Source organism: Pagrus pagrus, assembly GCF_965226575.1.
Source record: "Pagrus pagrus genome assembly, chromosome: 3".
Taxonomy (NCBI): Eukaryota; Metazoa; Chordata; class Actinopteri; order Spariformes; family Sparidae; genus Pagrus; species Pagrus pagrus.
The window spans coordinates 9399019-9414122 of record NC_140187.1 but is presented as its reverse complement, the minus strand read 5'-3'; the positions used below and the strand labels follow the sequence as shown (position 1 = coordinate 9414122).

General features: G+C 43.5%; 1 protein-coding gene across 1 annotated transcript; it reads left to right on the top strand.

Annotated features, from left to right (window-relative positions):
* Window positions 1-372: 372 nt before the first annotated feature.
* On the top strand, window positions 373-2710 carry kcna3a (potassium voltage-gated channel, shaker-related subfamily, member 3a). Its single transcript, XM_084349362.1, has one exon. It carries the CDS (start codon window positions 516-518, stop codon window positions 2064-2066), a length of 1551 nt encoding a protein of 516 aa, XP_084205488.1. The 5' UTR covers window positions 373-515; the 3' UTR covers window positions 2067-2710.
* The last annotated feature ends 12394 nt before the right edge of the window (window positions 2711-15104 follow it).

The window sequence follows — 15104 nt, the reverse complement described above, 5'->3', positions numbered from 1 at the left end:
TTATTCAGTTGTGGAATAAATACATATTTCTGAGTTTGTATTATTACTTCAATAATATTGTAACTATCAAAATTCTGAGTTTGAATTTCTTCTCCAAAACTGCATAGTGCCCCTTTAAGTTAACTCGATATAATTTGGCTGAGGGCTGCGCTTCATTAACATCTGTGCAAACTCTCAGAGAAATAATCTAACAGGTGTGGGTTCATTATCCTCAAGTGTTTTTGTTCCATGAAGGTCTGTGCTCGACATTAAGTGTCAAGTTAATTTCCGACTGGGCGGGTTGTGGACGTATGTCAGACATATGCGCGCCGTGGGCGGGTGTCGACGTGTTTGTAAAAAAAAAAAGAAAAAAAGAAAAAGGCAGAAGGGAGAGCAGCGCTTCAGTGTGTGGATGCGCGCAGAGGGGTGATGGTTAGAAGAGATGTGAGTGGCGTCGGCCTCAGCTCTCCAGAGCTGTAGGCTTTGGCTGGGAGAGGCGTGGCGCACTCTGCACCCCAAGACCGAAAACCACCTGTATGGATGACCAGACCTACAGTGTGAACCAGCCGCCCTCGTCCGCCAGGCAAAGGGGCAGGAACGCGACTGACAGCCGGGGTTATGCCGAGGTGCAGGAGGGCGTCATGACGGTGGAAAACATGCTGGAGGAGTCCGCCGTGCTCTCGGCGCCTCACCTGTCGGTGGATCGATACGAGCTCAGCCGCCAGGGATGCTGCGAGAGGGTGGTGATCAACATCTCGGGTTTACGCTTCGAGACGCAACTCAAAACTTTCAACCAGTTCCCAGAGACGCTGCTGGGGGACCCGAGGAAGAGGATGCGCTACTTTGACCCGCTGAGGAACGAGTACTTCTTTGACAGGAACAGACCCAGCTTTGATGCCATCCTGTACTACTACCAGTCAGGGGGGCGCATCCGGAGACCTGTTAACGTGCCCATTGATATTTTCTCCGAGGAGATCAGGTTTTACCAACTCGGAGAGGAGGCCATGGAGAAATTCCGTGATGATGAGGGGTTTATAAAAGAAGAGGAGCGCATCCTGCCCAAACATGATTTCCAAAAGCAGGTTTGGCTTCTGTTTGAGTACCCTGAGAGCTCGGGGCCAGCGAGGGGAATAGCCATCGTCTCAGTGCTTGTTATTTTGATTTCTATTGTTATTTTCTGCATGGAGACTCTGCCCGAGTTTCGGGACGACAGGGAAGCCACAGTGGCTCCCGCGGTGAACGGCACCGCTCCACATGTGCACAGCCCCTTCACAGACCCCTTCTTTGTCATAGAGACTCTGTGCATCATCTGGTTCTCCTTCGAGCTGCTGGTCAGGTTCTTCGCCTGTCCAAGCAAAACTACCTTCTCCAAAAACATCATGAATATCATTGACATCGTTGCCATCATCCCCTACTTTATCACTTTGGGGACCGAGCTGGCCGAGAGGGAGACCAACAACAGCCAGCAGGCGATGTCCCTCGCCATCCTGAGGGTGATCAGACTAGTGAGGGTCTTTCGCATATTTAAGCTGTCACGACACTCAAAGGGACTTCAGATATTGGGACAGACCCTCAAGGCCAGCATGAGGGAGCTCGGCTTGCTCATATTTTTCCTTTTCATCGGAGTTATTCTCTTCTCCAGCGCGGTTTACTTTGCAGAGGCAGACGACCCCAGGTCCAGTTTCACCAGCATCCCAGATGCGTTTTGGTGGGCAGTGGTCACCATGACCACAGTCGGATACGGAGACATGCATCCGGTGACCATAGGTGGGAAAATAGTGGGGTCGCTGTGCGCAATAGCAGGCGTGCTGACCATTGCCTTACCCGTGCCAGTGATTGTGTCCAATTTCAACTACTTCTACCACAGGGAGACTGACGGGGAGGAGACGCCACAGTACGTGCACACGAGCAGCTGTGAGCACCTCCCCTCGGAGGAGCTGAGGAGGTCGTGCAGCTCCTCGTCCCTCAGCAAGTCTGAGTACATGGTGATAGAGGAGGGCATCAACAGCGCGTTCAAGCAGCCCAACTTCACCACCGAGAACAACCAGAACTGCGTGAACATCAAAAAGATCTTCACAGACGTGTAAATGAACTCCAGAGCGGATCATTTATGGAGCATGAAGACATAGTAGCTATAATATTATTTTTATATATAGCCAATCGTACCGTGTCAGTCCATATCTGTGGATGAGCGCTGCGTAAATGTCCGTTTTAACAAGTCATTGAAGCAAAAGAGAAATATGACTCTGCTTGTTCACATATTTCTCAGAGATGAAGAAGTATTAATATGAGAAACAAAACATTTAATTTAAAGTTCTGGCTTGTTAAAACAGATATTTACGCAGGGTATAGCGCCACTCGACGCCCACATATCTTGATGTTAATGCGAAAGTTGTTGATGATTGGGATACACGTGTAGCATAGTCGACTGTATTGCATCTACCCGCCGACGTCTTTGTGCTTCGTGGAGAGAAAAAGTTTCACTGTCCAGTAATGTAATGAATAGACTATGGTAATCTATATAGCCGAATGCCTGTTTTAGGTTATATTTAATATCATAACCTGTCGAGATGTTGGACTCTGAGTCTTGTTCAGATTAATATTCAGGTAATAGCACGCTGAGTGGTGTAGATGGAAAAACGCTTATCATGAACTTATGACTCGAGCTTTTTCGTAAAATTGTATTTTTATTCCAGAACTGCCTATATAGCCTATATTAAATAAAACGCAAATGAAACAAAACATCTCATCATAACCTTCGGCTAAACATCACACATCATTTCTAATTGCACCCAAAGCGAACAGGAGTGTGTGTGTGTGTGTGTGTGTGTGTGTGTGTGTGTTTGTGTGTGTGACATGAGAAGTGTGACAACTGTGTGTCTGTGTGTGTGCGTGAGGTTCGATGACGACAGGAGGAAAGGAGGCAGCACGTGCACAACGTTGCCAGCACGTCCCGCCTCCTCGGATGCAGTCTCCATGACGACGGTGGTTTCCTGGGTAACCCCCCTCTAATGTTGCCATGGCATTGTGTTGCTTTCTCACAAAGACTTTCCAACCACCATCACCTGTGTGTGTCTGGAGGGGGGGAAGAGGTCAACACTGCAGATGTTTTTAATATTAACTAATTAGCTGATTATTAATGATAATCAATTCTTAAAAGTGGTTCAACTAATATCAATCAGCACTATTAGTCCACAAGGCAAAGTTAATCTTCAGGCAGCTGGATGGCAGACGCGCAGAAATATGGTTGTAAGAGTTATGAAAAGCTGCCGCAGCCTCGCTTTTGTTCCTCTAAGACCTCCTGAGCCGCTCTGGTTTTCAGAAGTCAGCTCCTTTCTCTGAGTTGGCATGCCAACTAGGTTCTGACGTCAGCTACCTTTCATCCCCTCCAGCAGACACTCACATGTGTTGCCTTCAGCACAAAGTGGCTCGGAGCCTAAGTGTCGCAAACAAACTCAAAAGACTCCATTGAGAAATTAAAGGGGCTCCATGTAGTCCTGTAGAAGAAATTCAAACTCATAATTGCACTATTTACGATATTCAGGAGGTAATAATACAAACTCAGAAATAATTGAAATAAACACTGAGTAAACAGCTGTTCGCAGAGGAAAATAAGGTCCTCAGAACACTGTTTGTTTATATGACCCTGCCACCTTTCTAGTTTCAAGTCGAGCCTCTACTTTTCATAATGTGCATCACTATGTATCAGGTGTTATATAAATATATATTTTTATATATTTATTATAAAGTATATACACTCCAGTCAGTCAGCAGACATTCAGGTGCTACTGCTGTAGCAGCGTTATTTTAGATCACACTACCTTGCTCGTCATGACCCGTCCTACTCTGCCTCTGATTGGCTACATCCTGCTTGTTAAGTAATGCACATGTGCAACTCTCACCAAAGCTTGAACAGAGGCGAGATGTCTCACTCTGTAGCTAAAACGGAGTGTTCAAGACACAGTGTGTAAAGGGGTGCTGCAGCAATGCACCATATGAGAAAAATAATGTGTTTTTGTGAAAATTAAAGTATGTAAACCAATTCTACCAGGACCCCCAAATAAAAGAATGAACCTGAAATTTAGCATTGTATGACCTCTTTAAGGTCAGTTTGCTTTTTCAGTTTATTCAGTCATGAAAACAAAGAGTTTGTTGATTTAGTTTGTTTCAGCATTAAATAATAAAATCACTCAATGAAGATCTTTCTCTTCTGATTAAAATTACTTCCCTAAAACTACATAGTGCACCTTTAATTACAGGGCTCTGATTACTACTCAAGACTTGAAATATTGATTAGAGTTTTTCCAAGAATACACTTACTTTTATTATTCTTCGGGCTGCGACTAATGTTGATTATTTTCTCAATTACTGATTCATGTTTTAATCTAAAAATGTCATAAAACAGTGAAGAATGTCTGCTGTAAGTCCCCAGAGTCCAAACTAACATATTCAAATATCTTCGTTTGTTCAACTAATAATATTTGTTGTCTACATCTATTAAACAAACACTGATTTCAGGTCTAATTGGAGTGAGCACTAGCGTTGCCTTTTAAATCAATAAAGAAAGCGCAGTAATTATAAACTACTTTTTGCAACATTAAGAAGCTTAATTGATGTCATATTGCTGCTGAACTGTAGGATTAATAAATTGAGTTCAGCCTACCTGTGCTGCTCATTCTGAACACAGCTCAGTACTGCCCTCATGTGGATCAACACAGTTATTACAGCTGGAGAAGAGTTTACTATTGAGCTTGTGCTGATAATATTCAGTCCCTTATGAGACTTTAAGTCCGAAGACTGAATATATTATTGTGCCTTTATAATTATTTATTTGTTCTGACTGCCTGGACTGTAATGAGACTCTGTGAGTCATCTTTAACAACTCAAAAACATACCAACACTTTTCATTTTGTTTTATTAGCTTAACACTTCATGATTCATCCTGATTCTATAAGAGCTACTGGTAAACACGACCCACCAAACACCACCTCACAAAACAACGCATAACTTCTATTTTTATACAGTGTTTAGTCCCAGATTTGGCCACGTGACCGGTCAGGAGACTACCTTAAAAAGGCTAAAAAAAAAAAGGCTTTTAGTCTGACCCATAATTCTTCTGCGTCCCAGGAGACAAAGCGAATTACAGTTTGTGAGGCAGAGTGCTAAAAAAAACTCATCTTACTTAGCATTTGCATGACTTTGAAGAAGCACAAAAATGGACATGAAGGTTACTTGAAATTCGCTTTGCCGTACGCTTTTGTAGGATCACATGAAAGCTCACGTTGTCTCAAGGCCTTAATAAGAGCATTCCCCAAACAAACCCCAAAATACCCACAGAGCGATTTCCTAAAACCTAATCTGGCGCTCGTATTCATAGTATACTGCACAGGTATTTTGAAAAGCATTTGTTTGGTGAAGTCTATTATCTTGCTCTTGATGACAGTGATTTAAATGTCAAACTTGACAAAAACCGCATCTGATTTGTGTAAACAAAGGCTCATTTCTTCCACAAACGTGTCGTGAGACCTAACAAAACACTTTAGGAAGGTAAACACAACATTAGAAGAGGAAACAGAAGGCTAACATATAATATGACCGTCCACACAGGATCATTTTAAAGTGATTTAACCCCTCCTTCAATGTGACCCTTCTTTGCTGAATGTTTAACACGCTGAGCGATGACGACCACACTCCTGCTGGCCTGATAGCACGCAGCCAACAGCTCCAGGTGCTCTGCCTCTGAACTGCTGACTGGTTTTGTTCCCTCTGTCTCCTCTGGACTGGAACACAAGTCCTTCTTCAATGTATTTTTAACCAGGGGGAAATGAAAACGTGCCTTCGAGTTACCCAGCGCTGTTAATCATCCTCTTCACTGCTGGCAAGGGACACCTGCAGTTCAGCCTGTCTTGTTCTGGTTTGTGGAGAGGCAAGAATAGACTGAGATGCTGTGGCCTCATGAGGAGATTAAAGTTGCTTTTGCAGCATTTAAATTAATAGAAGATCAGTCATCTGTGTTTACTCACCCTATCAGGAATGCAGGAGGCTTATTAGACGGGATTAATTACCAAGACATGATGACATCTTGCAGTACCGACTGTGGTGAAAAACACTCTTTTATAAATTTTTTCAGTAAACTATCTTCACGAGTTGTTTGTTCCATATAGAAGTATCTAAATCTGGCACTAATCCATATTTCTGTCTCAAAAATGGGTCAAATGTTTATGTGTAACATGCATTTCTGTCCCACAAGCTCTGCTTTTAATGATAATGTTTCCATGCACAGCAGGCAGTTGTTGTGAAGGTTGACCTACCTACCCAGTATCACGCATCAGAGACAAAGGTTAGCAGCTGGCTGGTGAACACACTGCAGCGTAAAGTGGCAAGAGATGAAAACAGAGCTTAAAGGAGAGTGAATGACTGACTCGGATTCATCGCAACACCTGACTCATGCAGGTGTTCTCAGTTTCTACTAGGTGTGTCAACAGGTGACAGTTTGCTGACATGTTCAAACTTAAGCACGATATGATATCGGCATGTTGGTGTTGTTCCTGGAACATCATAATTCATTTTGCTCCAGGGTCATTGTTGCAACCAATAATAACCAATACTTTTTTTGTAACGCCATAGCTTTGTGACTCAGACATGGGAGAACAATCTTTTCTTAAACCTAACCAAGTATCTTGCCTCAACCATATGCTTCAATCAGGATATGAACCCTGAGCTCCTGCGTTAGGGTGTTGTACAACAACATAGTGTCACCAATACGGCGATATCAGATGAACCAACAACTTTATAATCTGATAATAATCAATGCAGTTTTTCCAGTTTGTTCCTCTGCTGCCAAGTGGCCAAAAAATAATGCAGCTTGTAATTTCTCTCATCTTGGTTAGTTAGTTCTTGATTTAAATTAAAAAATTGCCAGTTTCGGACAATTTTATGAGGATAAAGTTTTTGTACATCTGCTTGTCTTAAGACATTAAGACTCGAATAAGCTTTATTGGTACGAATGTTGAAGTTTGATTGCTGCCAAAGCAAAATTACATATTAGTCACTGATAATGTCTTACACAAGAAGACTAAATAGATAATCACAAGTCTAGAAACACATTTTAAACATACGCACTCTTAATCACTTCGAAACATTCAGTCCAGAGCTTGTGTCTTGTATGTTTATGACAATAGCCAACATATGTTGCAGCTAATACTGTACACTGACTTCTTTACCCACATAAATAGGGCAGTTTCTAGGGATTAGGGAGATGGATTAACCAGGATATATACTGCATTTTTTATTTTTTTCAAAGAAAATTTCTCTGAAATCCTTAAATAATTCTCACAGTATAGTAAGAAGTGATAATCTGTCTAAACCTCTTATAACATTAGCTTCTTTTGTTAAATTTTAAAGCTATGTTATGTGACAAATGGTCATTTTAGTTAAGGCAATTTATCGCAGCGTTGTTTTTGTTCCTACAACATTGATATTAATGTTGCTCCAGGACCAAAGAGAGACAGTCCACACTTGGAGTGAGCCGTTATGGCTGAATAGGATCACTACATGGTTTTTAATTATTAATTCAATTATAACACATTGTTATACTGTTTATTTATTTTTCCATCTTTTTTTGTGACTTTTTTTGCCACTTGTTAGGTTTAGGAAAAGATGGTTTGGGTTAAAATTGACCCTTTCATTATGTTAGCCACATGTTAGGGATGATAACTTCTCCCATGTCTGTATTTTTCCAAGTTGCTAAGCTATGACATAACAGAAATGTGATTGGTGAGTTGACATGTTGGTCCTGGAACAACATTTAATCATGACCCTAACATGACAAAATCAGATCGTGCACTTCTGGCACAACGAACACAAAGTATGTGGACAAATACAATGACTAAACAGTGGGTTTAATGTTTAGAGTCCTTTAAATCAGGCGTGCTGTACTGAAACTACTGAATTGAATTCACACAGGTATTGAAATTTTAAAGATATTAACCAGCTCTAGTGATGAAATAGTAATTACAGAAGACTTGTGAAAAGAGATTTACAGCAGGATGCAAACATGACTTTAATAACTCTCTCTGTTAGTTTTAAAATGTGTCGACGTGTCTAATTGTCTCACTGTCCCTGTGTGAATGTCTGAGTGTGTGTTTTTGTCTGCGTGTGTGTGTGTCTGTGTGTGTATGAGCATGCTCGAGTGCTGCACAGCTGTAAGATGGTCACAGCTGGTACGCCTGAATGCACTCGGCTGTGAGAGCCTGGTCATTAGAAAACAGAAAAGACCGGAGAGGACGTGCACACACTCGGAGTCAGAGTGAATACACTCACATTCATGAGCTCGCATGCATGATGCACAGGACCACACACAGATGCAGGAAACCGCAGGCGGCTCCGCAGCTGGTTCTCTCTGCCACCGCCGCTCCAGGCAGACGTGAGGATGGGAGATCAGGATCATGCTCTGTGGTGGTTGGGGGTCGAGGGGACCCCGGGCTTCCCCTCCCCTCTCTTCTTCCTCGCTGTCCTCCTCATGCCACCAGTCGCCACATGAGAGGAGTGATGCCTCGCAGCAGCGTGCTACCTCTGATGATGCCCAGCACGGCAGCACGGGGAGTGTCTGCCAGGAGAGGCGCCGCATGTCACGCTTGAACTTTACCTCATGTTCATGTCACGTCGGTGAAGAGGAGAGGGGAGGCAGAGGCTGCATTCGGTGTGATTATTCACGGCACAGCTCCTGTGCTGATGATATTTTTATGTGGTACAGTATTTGCCCTAAAACTGTAACTCAGTGCTGCCAAAAATAGAAAAAAAACATGAGACACATTTCCGCTATTTCTCAGGGTGCCATTCATCCATCTGCTCTTTGGAGAGCATGTAATGGCACTCTGGGGGCTATTCATAAAGTTCACTCTGCTGCATCAAGACTCGTGGCTTTCATGAGACAAAGGAAAGGAAGCCCAGAGAGTGTGTCAGAGAAAGCATATATCCCCACACCCACGCCCCAAAAGGAGGTCGTACTAAAGCTAAATCAGCTCCAAACAGACAGCAGCACCATATGTTGCAGATTGTGTCACAAGGAGAATAATACACACATTACACTTCTGCTAATCACTGATTCATCATTAAGTAACACAGCTGACTGCAGGAGAACCAAAAGTGCTTTGTCATCGTGCTCTAACTTTACCTGAAATATCCCGGCGGCATCAGAGACGCTGTAGGCGTGATGTCACTGCCCAGCCTCCTCCCACTGCTGCCCCTAGAGATGGTCTCCGTGGCAACTGAATGAGGCTGAGCAAATGCACCCAACTACAGTGGCAATGCTGACTTCGGACAATTTCTTTCGATACTCCGGTGCTTTAAGGCACTTCCCCGGAGTCTGTTTATCTGAAACCTTTGACAGAAGAGATTAATATTGATGAGAAAAGTCAGATGTGTGAGAAGTTTGTTTTATGTGTTGTGACCCCGGCTCGTCCCTCAGGTGTCGACCGCTCATCAGACTGCCGCACGAAGCTGAGGCAGATATTTTGGTTCCTTGAGTCTCTGGCAAACAAAAAAACCAGAGGATTGCATCATCGGAGTGACACAGTAGCTGTCACTGTAAATCCCACAAGTCCCACAATGTGCATCTGTGCTGCAGCAAACACAACACTGCAGCCTGTTCTTTCTCGAACGCTGTCGAGGCAGACCTGAATATGTGTAGTGTGTTTGAACGATGTCGTGCACTTTCCCCAAAACCAGGCTTTTGCTAAAATATTCAGGGGTGGAGCGATGTGCTGCAATAAGTCGCTGCTGCATGCAATGCATAAAGTGAACCCCTTCCCCTTGACAGAGCCTGGCTGTGAATGTTAAAAGCTCATTGTCACAGACACACAATCCCGTTTATTTTTGCTCTCTCCCCCTCGTACAGAAGGTGTCTCATTTCCACCGTGACCTTGGTGTAATATAGCTGAGTGTTCCTGCAGCGAGCACTTACCTTGACTTGGATTTCAGTCACTCATACAGACACATTGTGTATCGCATGCAGCAGAAGGGGATCCCTGCAACAGTGACACTGACTCACTCACTCACTCACTGACTCACAGTCCTTCTCTTCAGCATCAGGACGGCTCGATGAATTGGGCGAAGCCTCGACGGCCGTACAGTAGAGTGTGCATGTTTCTAACTTTTGACTTGCAGATCAGCAGCATGAGTCAGCGCAGCAGAGACACGGTTATCATGTGGAAAATGTCTACTGATCCGAGTTGAGATGGTGAGCTTGTGTGTGCAGATTTCTGCGAGGCTCAGTCAGATGCAGCTTGGCAGTATACCGCAGTGGACCAGTGTCCTTGTGTCTCACCCGGTGTCTGGCTCTTTTCCAGCGTCTGCCCTCATCCTGCTGGGCCTTAATCTGACGAGCACGACTCGCTCTCCTTCCCCTCTCCTCCCTCTCTCTTTGCACAATGCTGTCTCTTCCCTGTCCCGCCCTTCTGCATCTCCACCTCTTTCTGTCTCTGACAGATGTACTGTCAGCTCCAGGGGACACAGAGAAGGACAGAGGGAGCTGCATTGTTAAACATTTGTGCAGCCACTCTTTTTATTTAATGCCTCCACTTTCCTGTAGCTGTCTGTATAAGCTGGCCTCTTTTGCAGGGCACCTGAGTTTCCCTCTCCTGAGCACTGATACTCGACTGACTCATCTCCCAGAGGGTTAAATAAATTGAGTTTCAGTGGAGATGCATTGGGGGAAATAAATGTTTAGCAGCAAGGTTGTGGGATTGCTAGATACCCCGAGGAATGGGGGAAAAAAACAGAAAATATAAAATGTCAGAATATGTAGGATGACTTTATTTTACCATACGATTCTCATCAGATGTGATGAGGAGTTTGCATGAGAGAGTTCACTAATGAGGAACTATACACAGGAGAGAGTTTCATCATCATATCTAGAAGCAGATAATCTGTTTCAAGGCAGCAAACAAATGAAAGAGTGAACCTGATATCCAGAGCTCATCTGCTCCATCTTATTGTGTTGTGTAGAACGAGCTGGTAGCAGGAAGAGTCCTGAGGTTGAATCATGTTGGAATTTGGACCTTTTAGTTTGCAGCCTGCGTGTGTGAGCATGAAACCTGTGGCTGCTGCAATGCAGCATCAAGGAGGTACAGAAGACCTCTGGTGTTTAAAGAGCAATGCACTCGAGGGACTGGGCTAAACTGACACTTGGGGAATCAAAAGTATCGACCCGATCTCCAGGATAAAATGTTCACAGGTTACGTTTCACGAACCACAGATGCCTCCATACTCACATGTCATTAGGCTGCGTACAACACTGACAATTGTGCAAAACGTGCAACATCGTGTTCACATCACATGTTTATGGCCTGACTTTTGTGTGATTACAGTTCGAGGTCTGTGTTTCAACATTTGTAAGTGTGACACTGCTGGATATTCTTAAGGAGACCTTGAGACAATTTCCAGACGTGTTGGTGGCAAAAAAAACCCCCAGATATAGGAAGAGGAGACATCTCCAGCTGTGTTTGTGATGACCATTGTAGGTATTTTTAGGCCAAAACATGATCTTTTCCAAACCCTAACCAATTGTTAACCAAGCACATCGTTGCAACTGCAGAAATAGTTGCAGCTTATCTGTGGTTTTGCAGAAATGTACTTTGCCAACATTTATTCTGTTTATTTTTTAGGTTATATTTACAATTTTATCTTGTGATGACGCTGTTCTTATGGTCTTGTTAGGTTTAGGCACAAAAACCACTTGGTTAGGGTTTGGAAAAGATCATGTTTTGGCCAAAAAATACCTGCTATGAGTCAAGTCAATGGTATCGGTTTAATAAAATAATTTTATCAGTACTGAAACTCTGGTATTGTATCAGCACTTACAGAAATACTCGAGTGGACTGACTGTATTAAAAGTAGATTATTTTCAGGTGAAAATCGAGTTTTCTGATTAACATAACCAATTAGCATTTTCTATATTCCTGAAGATTCAATGACAACGTGGCTGCAGGATATGATAGATAAAAAAAAAAACACATTGTGATTATTTTGACAGGTATTGTGATTGCAATATGACTGACGATCATTTTTGCATCACAATTATCATTTTCACTGAAAAAAACATTAAATCACGATGATGTGGCAGTCGTTGGGGTCCGAACCAAACAAATATGTTTCTTTAAAGTATAGTAGTAGTTGATTGTATTTGAATTTAGTGTCCAGCCCTGAACAACAATAAACCTAAATGTTCTTATGCTTAAAATTAATAAAACGGCAGCAGAATGGACAAATGTCCAAACGAGTGATAACGACCCTTCACTCTCTCAGTCCTCAAGTTCATTTTCTTTGCTTCTTGTTCCTGCGCCAGAGCAACATCTGATGGAGACGAGGACGAGCTCTGAAATCAATACCTCCTGGAAACAAATTCATCGTCGACACCCTCATCTGCCAACTTACACAACCACCGCCCGTTTCCACGTCCCCATACGATTGAAACACGCGCAGCATTTAGAGTGCCGGGGACCCTTCGCTTTTAATTAAAGACAGCCAGCTAATGCAGAGTGAACTGAGCTTTCGAGCCTGCATTAACAGTCTTTGTAATGGGCCCCCAGCTCATAAATAATGGCTGTGCTGTCATGAGGAACCTGGGAAAGCCATTAAGAGATAGTGAGCGGTGTCCGCATGTGTGGCAGCAGGCAGGCAGACTGACAGAAGGGGACGACGCAGGGAGCCGCGATGGTCTCAGGTCTGCCAGGAGTAACCTTGGCAAAGCCGAGTCACACACAAATCATCCCGCTGGCCTCTCCACCACCCCCACCTTCACCTCCTCCCCTTCACGGCCGAGGGATTCCCGCTGACCTTTGGCTTCTCCGGAGGTCACTTCTGGACGCGCTGCCTTCATTCCCGGCTTTAGTATTTACAACAAGGAGAGGTTTTTACTATTGATCAGCGTTTTTCTTTGTTCTGAATATAGCAGGGCACAATGATGGAGGTTTTGCTCTATTTTAGTCACCCTCCTATCTATAATTAATGAATCTTGTTGCCAGGAAAGGTTACAAATATAACTGCTGTGGCAAGAATTACAAGGCAGAAAGTGACTTCATAATTGTCGTTGCAGCTGTTTAAGTGACTCATTTCAACCTCAAAGCTCAGGAACTAAAGATTAGTTTCATTATATTTCAATCTGCAGATTATTTTCATGATTAATCGTCAGTTTAGTCTATAAAATGTAAAAAAAAAAATCAATCCAAAACCCACAGACTCTTCATTTACCATCATAAATAACAAAGAAAAGCAGCAGATCCTTTCATTTAAGGATCAATTATCAAAATTGTTGGCAGATCATTTCCTTTCAATGACGAATCTATCATTTGATTTGAACAGTTGCAGCTCTCCTGAGGAAAGACGCCTAATAATGTGGGCTAACCTTAATATGAGGCAGTGTGTCAGTGTCTCAGAGCTGCTGTGGGGCAGGAGTTGCTCATTAGCTCATCACTGTAGTCACCGCTGTCGCTCAGACGCAGAGAAGATCCCCATCTACACAGCACATGTCTGTAACTTGCCTGTGTTCAGCCTCGCGTGCTTGAAACAAAGCTAGCCGGCTAGCTAAGAAAACGTGAATAACAACGGCACCATTTAGAGAACCACACAAACAGACAGCGGCCCGCAGGAAAGAAACACCGCTGCCACAAATGTAACCAAAGACGTAACTTTTTTTTCTTTTCATCTTCTCAAACACAAACAACAACTCCCGCTTTAGGGTCAAGGGCATCACTTTGTGTTGAAAAGTGGTGTGGACCAATTGAGCACTATATAGTTTTGGATAATAATTTTTAATATTAAAGATGTAATAATACACACTCAGGCATAGGTATCTTTGCCATAAGTGAATAAACAAGCTGTTCTCAGAGGAAAATAAGGTCCCCAGAACACTTTGTTGAAGCTTGAAAGGTGGCAGGGTCCGCCACATATAAACAAAGTGAAACAGTGTGAGGTTGTGTTGTCCTTTAAAGTCAGTTTGTTTATTCAGTTTATTCAGTCATGAAAACAAAGAGTTTGTTTATTTAGTTTGTTTACGCATAGAAATTAAAATGTCTTCCCCAAAACTACATAGTGCACCTTTAATAACAAGTGAGAAAGCAAAACTTTATCCATACAGCGCATTTCTAAATGCAGGTTACAAATTAGTTTACAATGACAGTATAGAAGTGATGTAAATGAGGGAAACCCAGAGCCACACAGAAACAGACTCACACAGGCTGCACTTGGTGCTGATTTGCCTGCAAATTTAGGCGTTGCAGTTTTTATTTATTTTTTTAAAAGGCACTAACTGACCAGGAGCAGTGCTGCTGAACAATGCTGGAGATGTGTACCCCTTTAAATTGCCCACACTGCAGATAAGGTAAGGAGTGGTGGCTACAGTGCGGATTGGAGAGCGCGTTTTTCTCGCCCTTGCCTTCTCCATCAGCAGCGCGTCTCTTGGTATGCACAGCAGTGCCCGAATGCAGGTTTGACTAAGCTCTCCGTCCCTGCCCAGCGGCCACTGCTGACTACAGAGATATTTCACCCACAAATCCCCCCAAAATCTCCCGCCTCCCCCGCCTGAGCTCGAGACCCATCATGCGGGTCCATTAAGGGGCCGCTGTGTGTTCGTACATGTGGGTGTGCGGATCTTTGGGCTCGGTGTAATTGCATAATCTTTGCAGGGCGATCCTTTCATGCATGTCGTTTCAAGTCAGTGTCTTGAGGACGCTGCCCTGCTCACCATGCCGGCTACCAGGGGGACTCACACACTGACTGTCTGTCTGCGTGCGTGTGTGTGTGTGCGCGCGTGTGCACTTGACTCTGCAGCTCAGACCTGTCGAGGTGTTTTTTTGTTTGCATGCATGCATAAACAGGACACAAACATGTAAATGAGGCGGGTGACGCATGAATAGTTGATGTTTTTTTTGTTGTTGTTGTTGTTGTTGTTTTTTTCAGTCTCATTATGGATCGCATCTAATTATTAAATCTCGCTAATAAGATTATTTGTGTAAGCTCCCTCTCCTCCTCCACGCCTTGTCTCGCTCCTCTCCCTCCCTCTGCAGATGTTGCCTCTCCGCGCACCTTCTCATCATCAGGAGCGTTTACCTTTGCGGCTGTCTGCA

What these genes read in the sequence shown, in the direction of transcription:
- kcna3a (XM_084349362.1), top strand. Translation starts at nt 516, where the DNA reads ATGGATGACCAGACCTACAGTGTGAACCAGCCGCCCTCGTCCGCCAGG.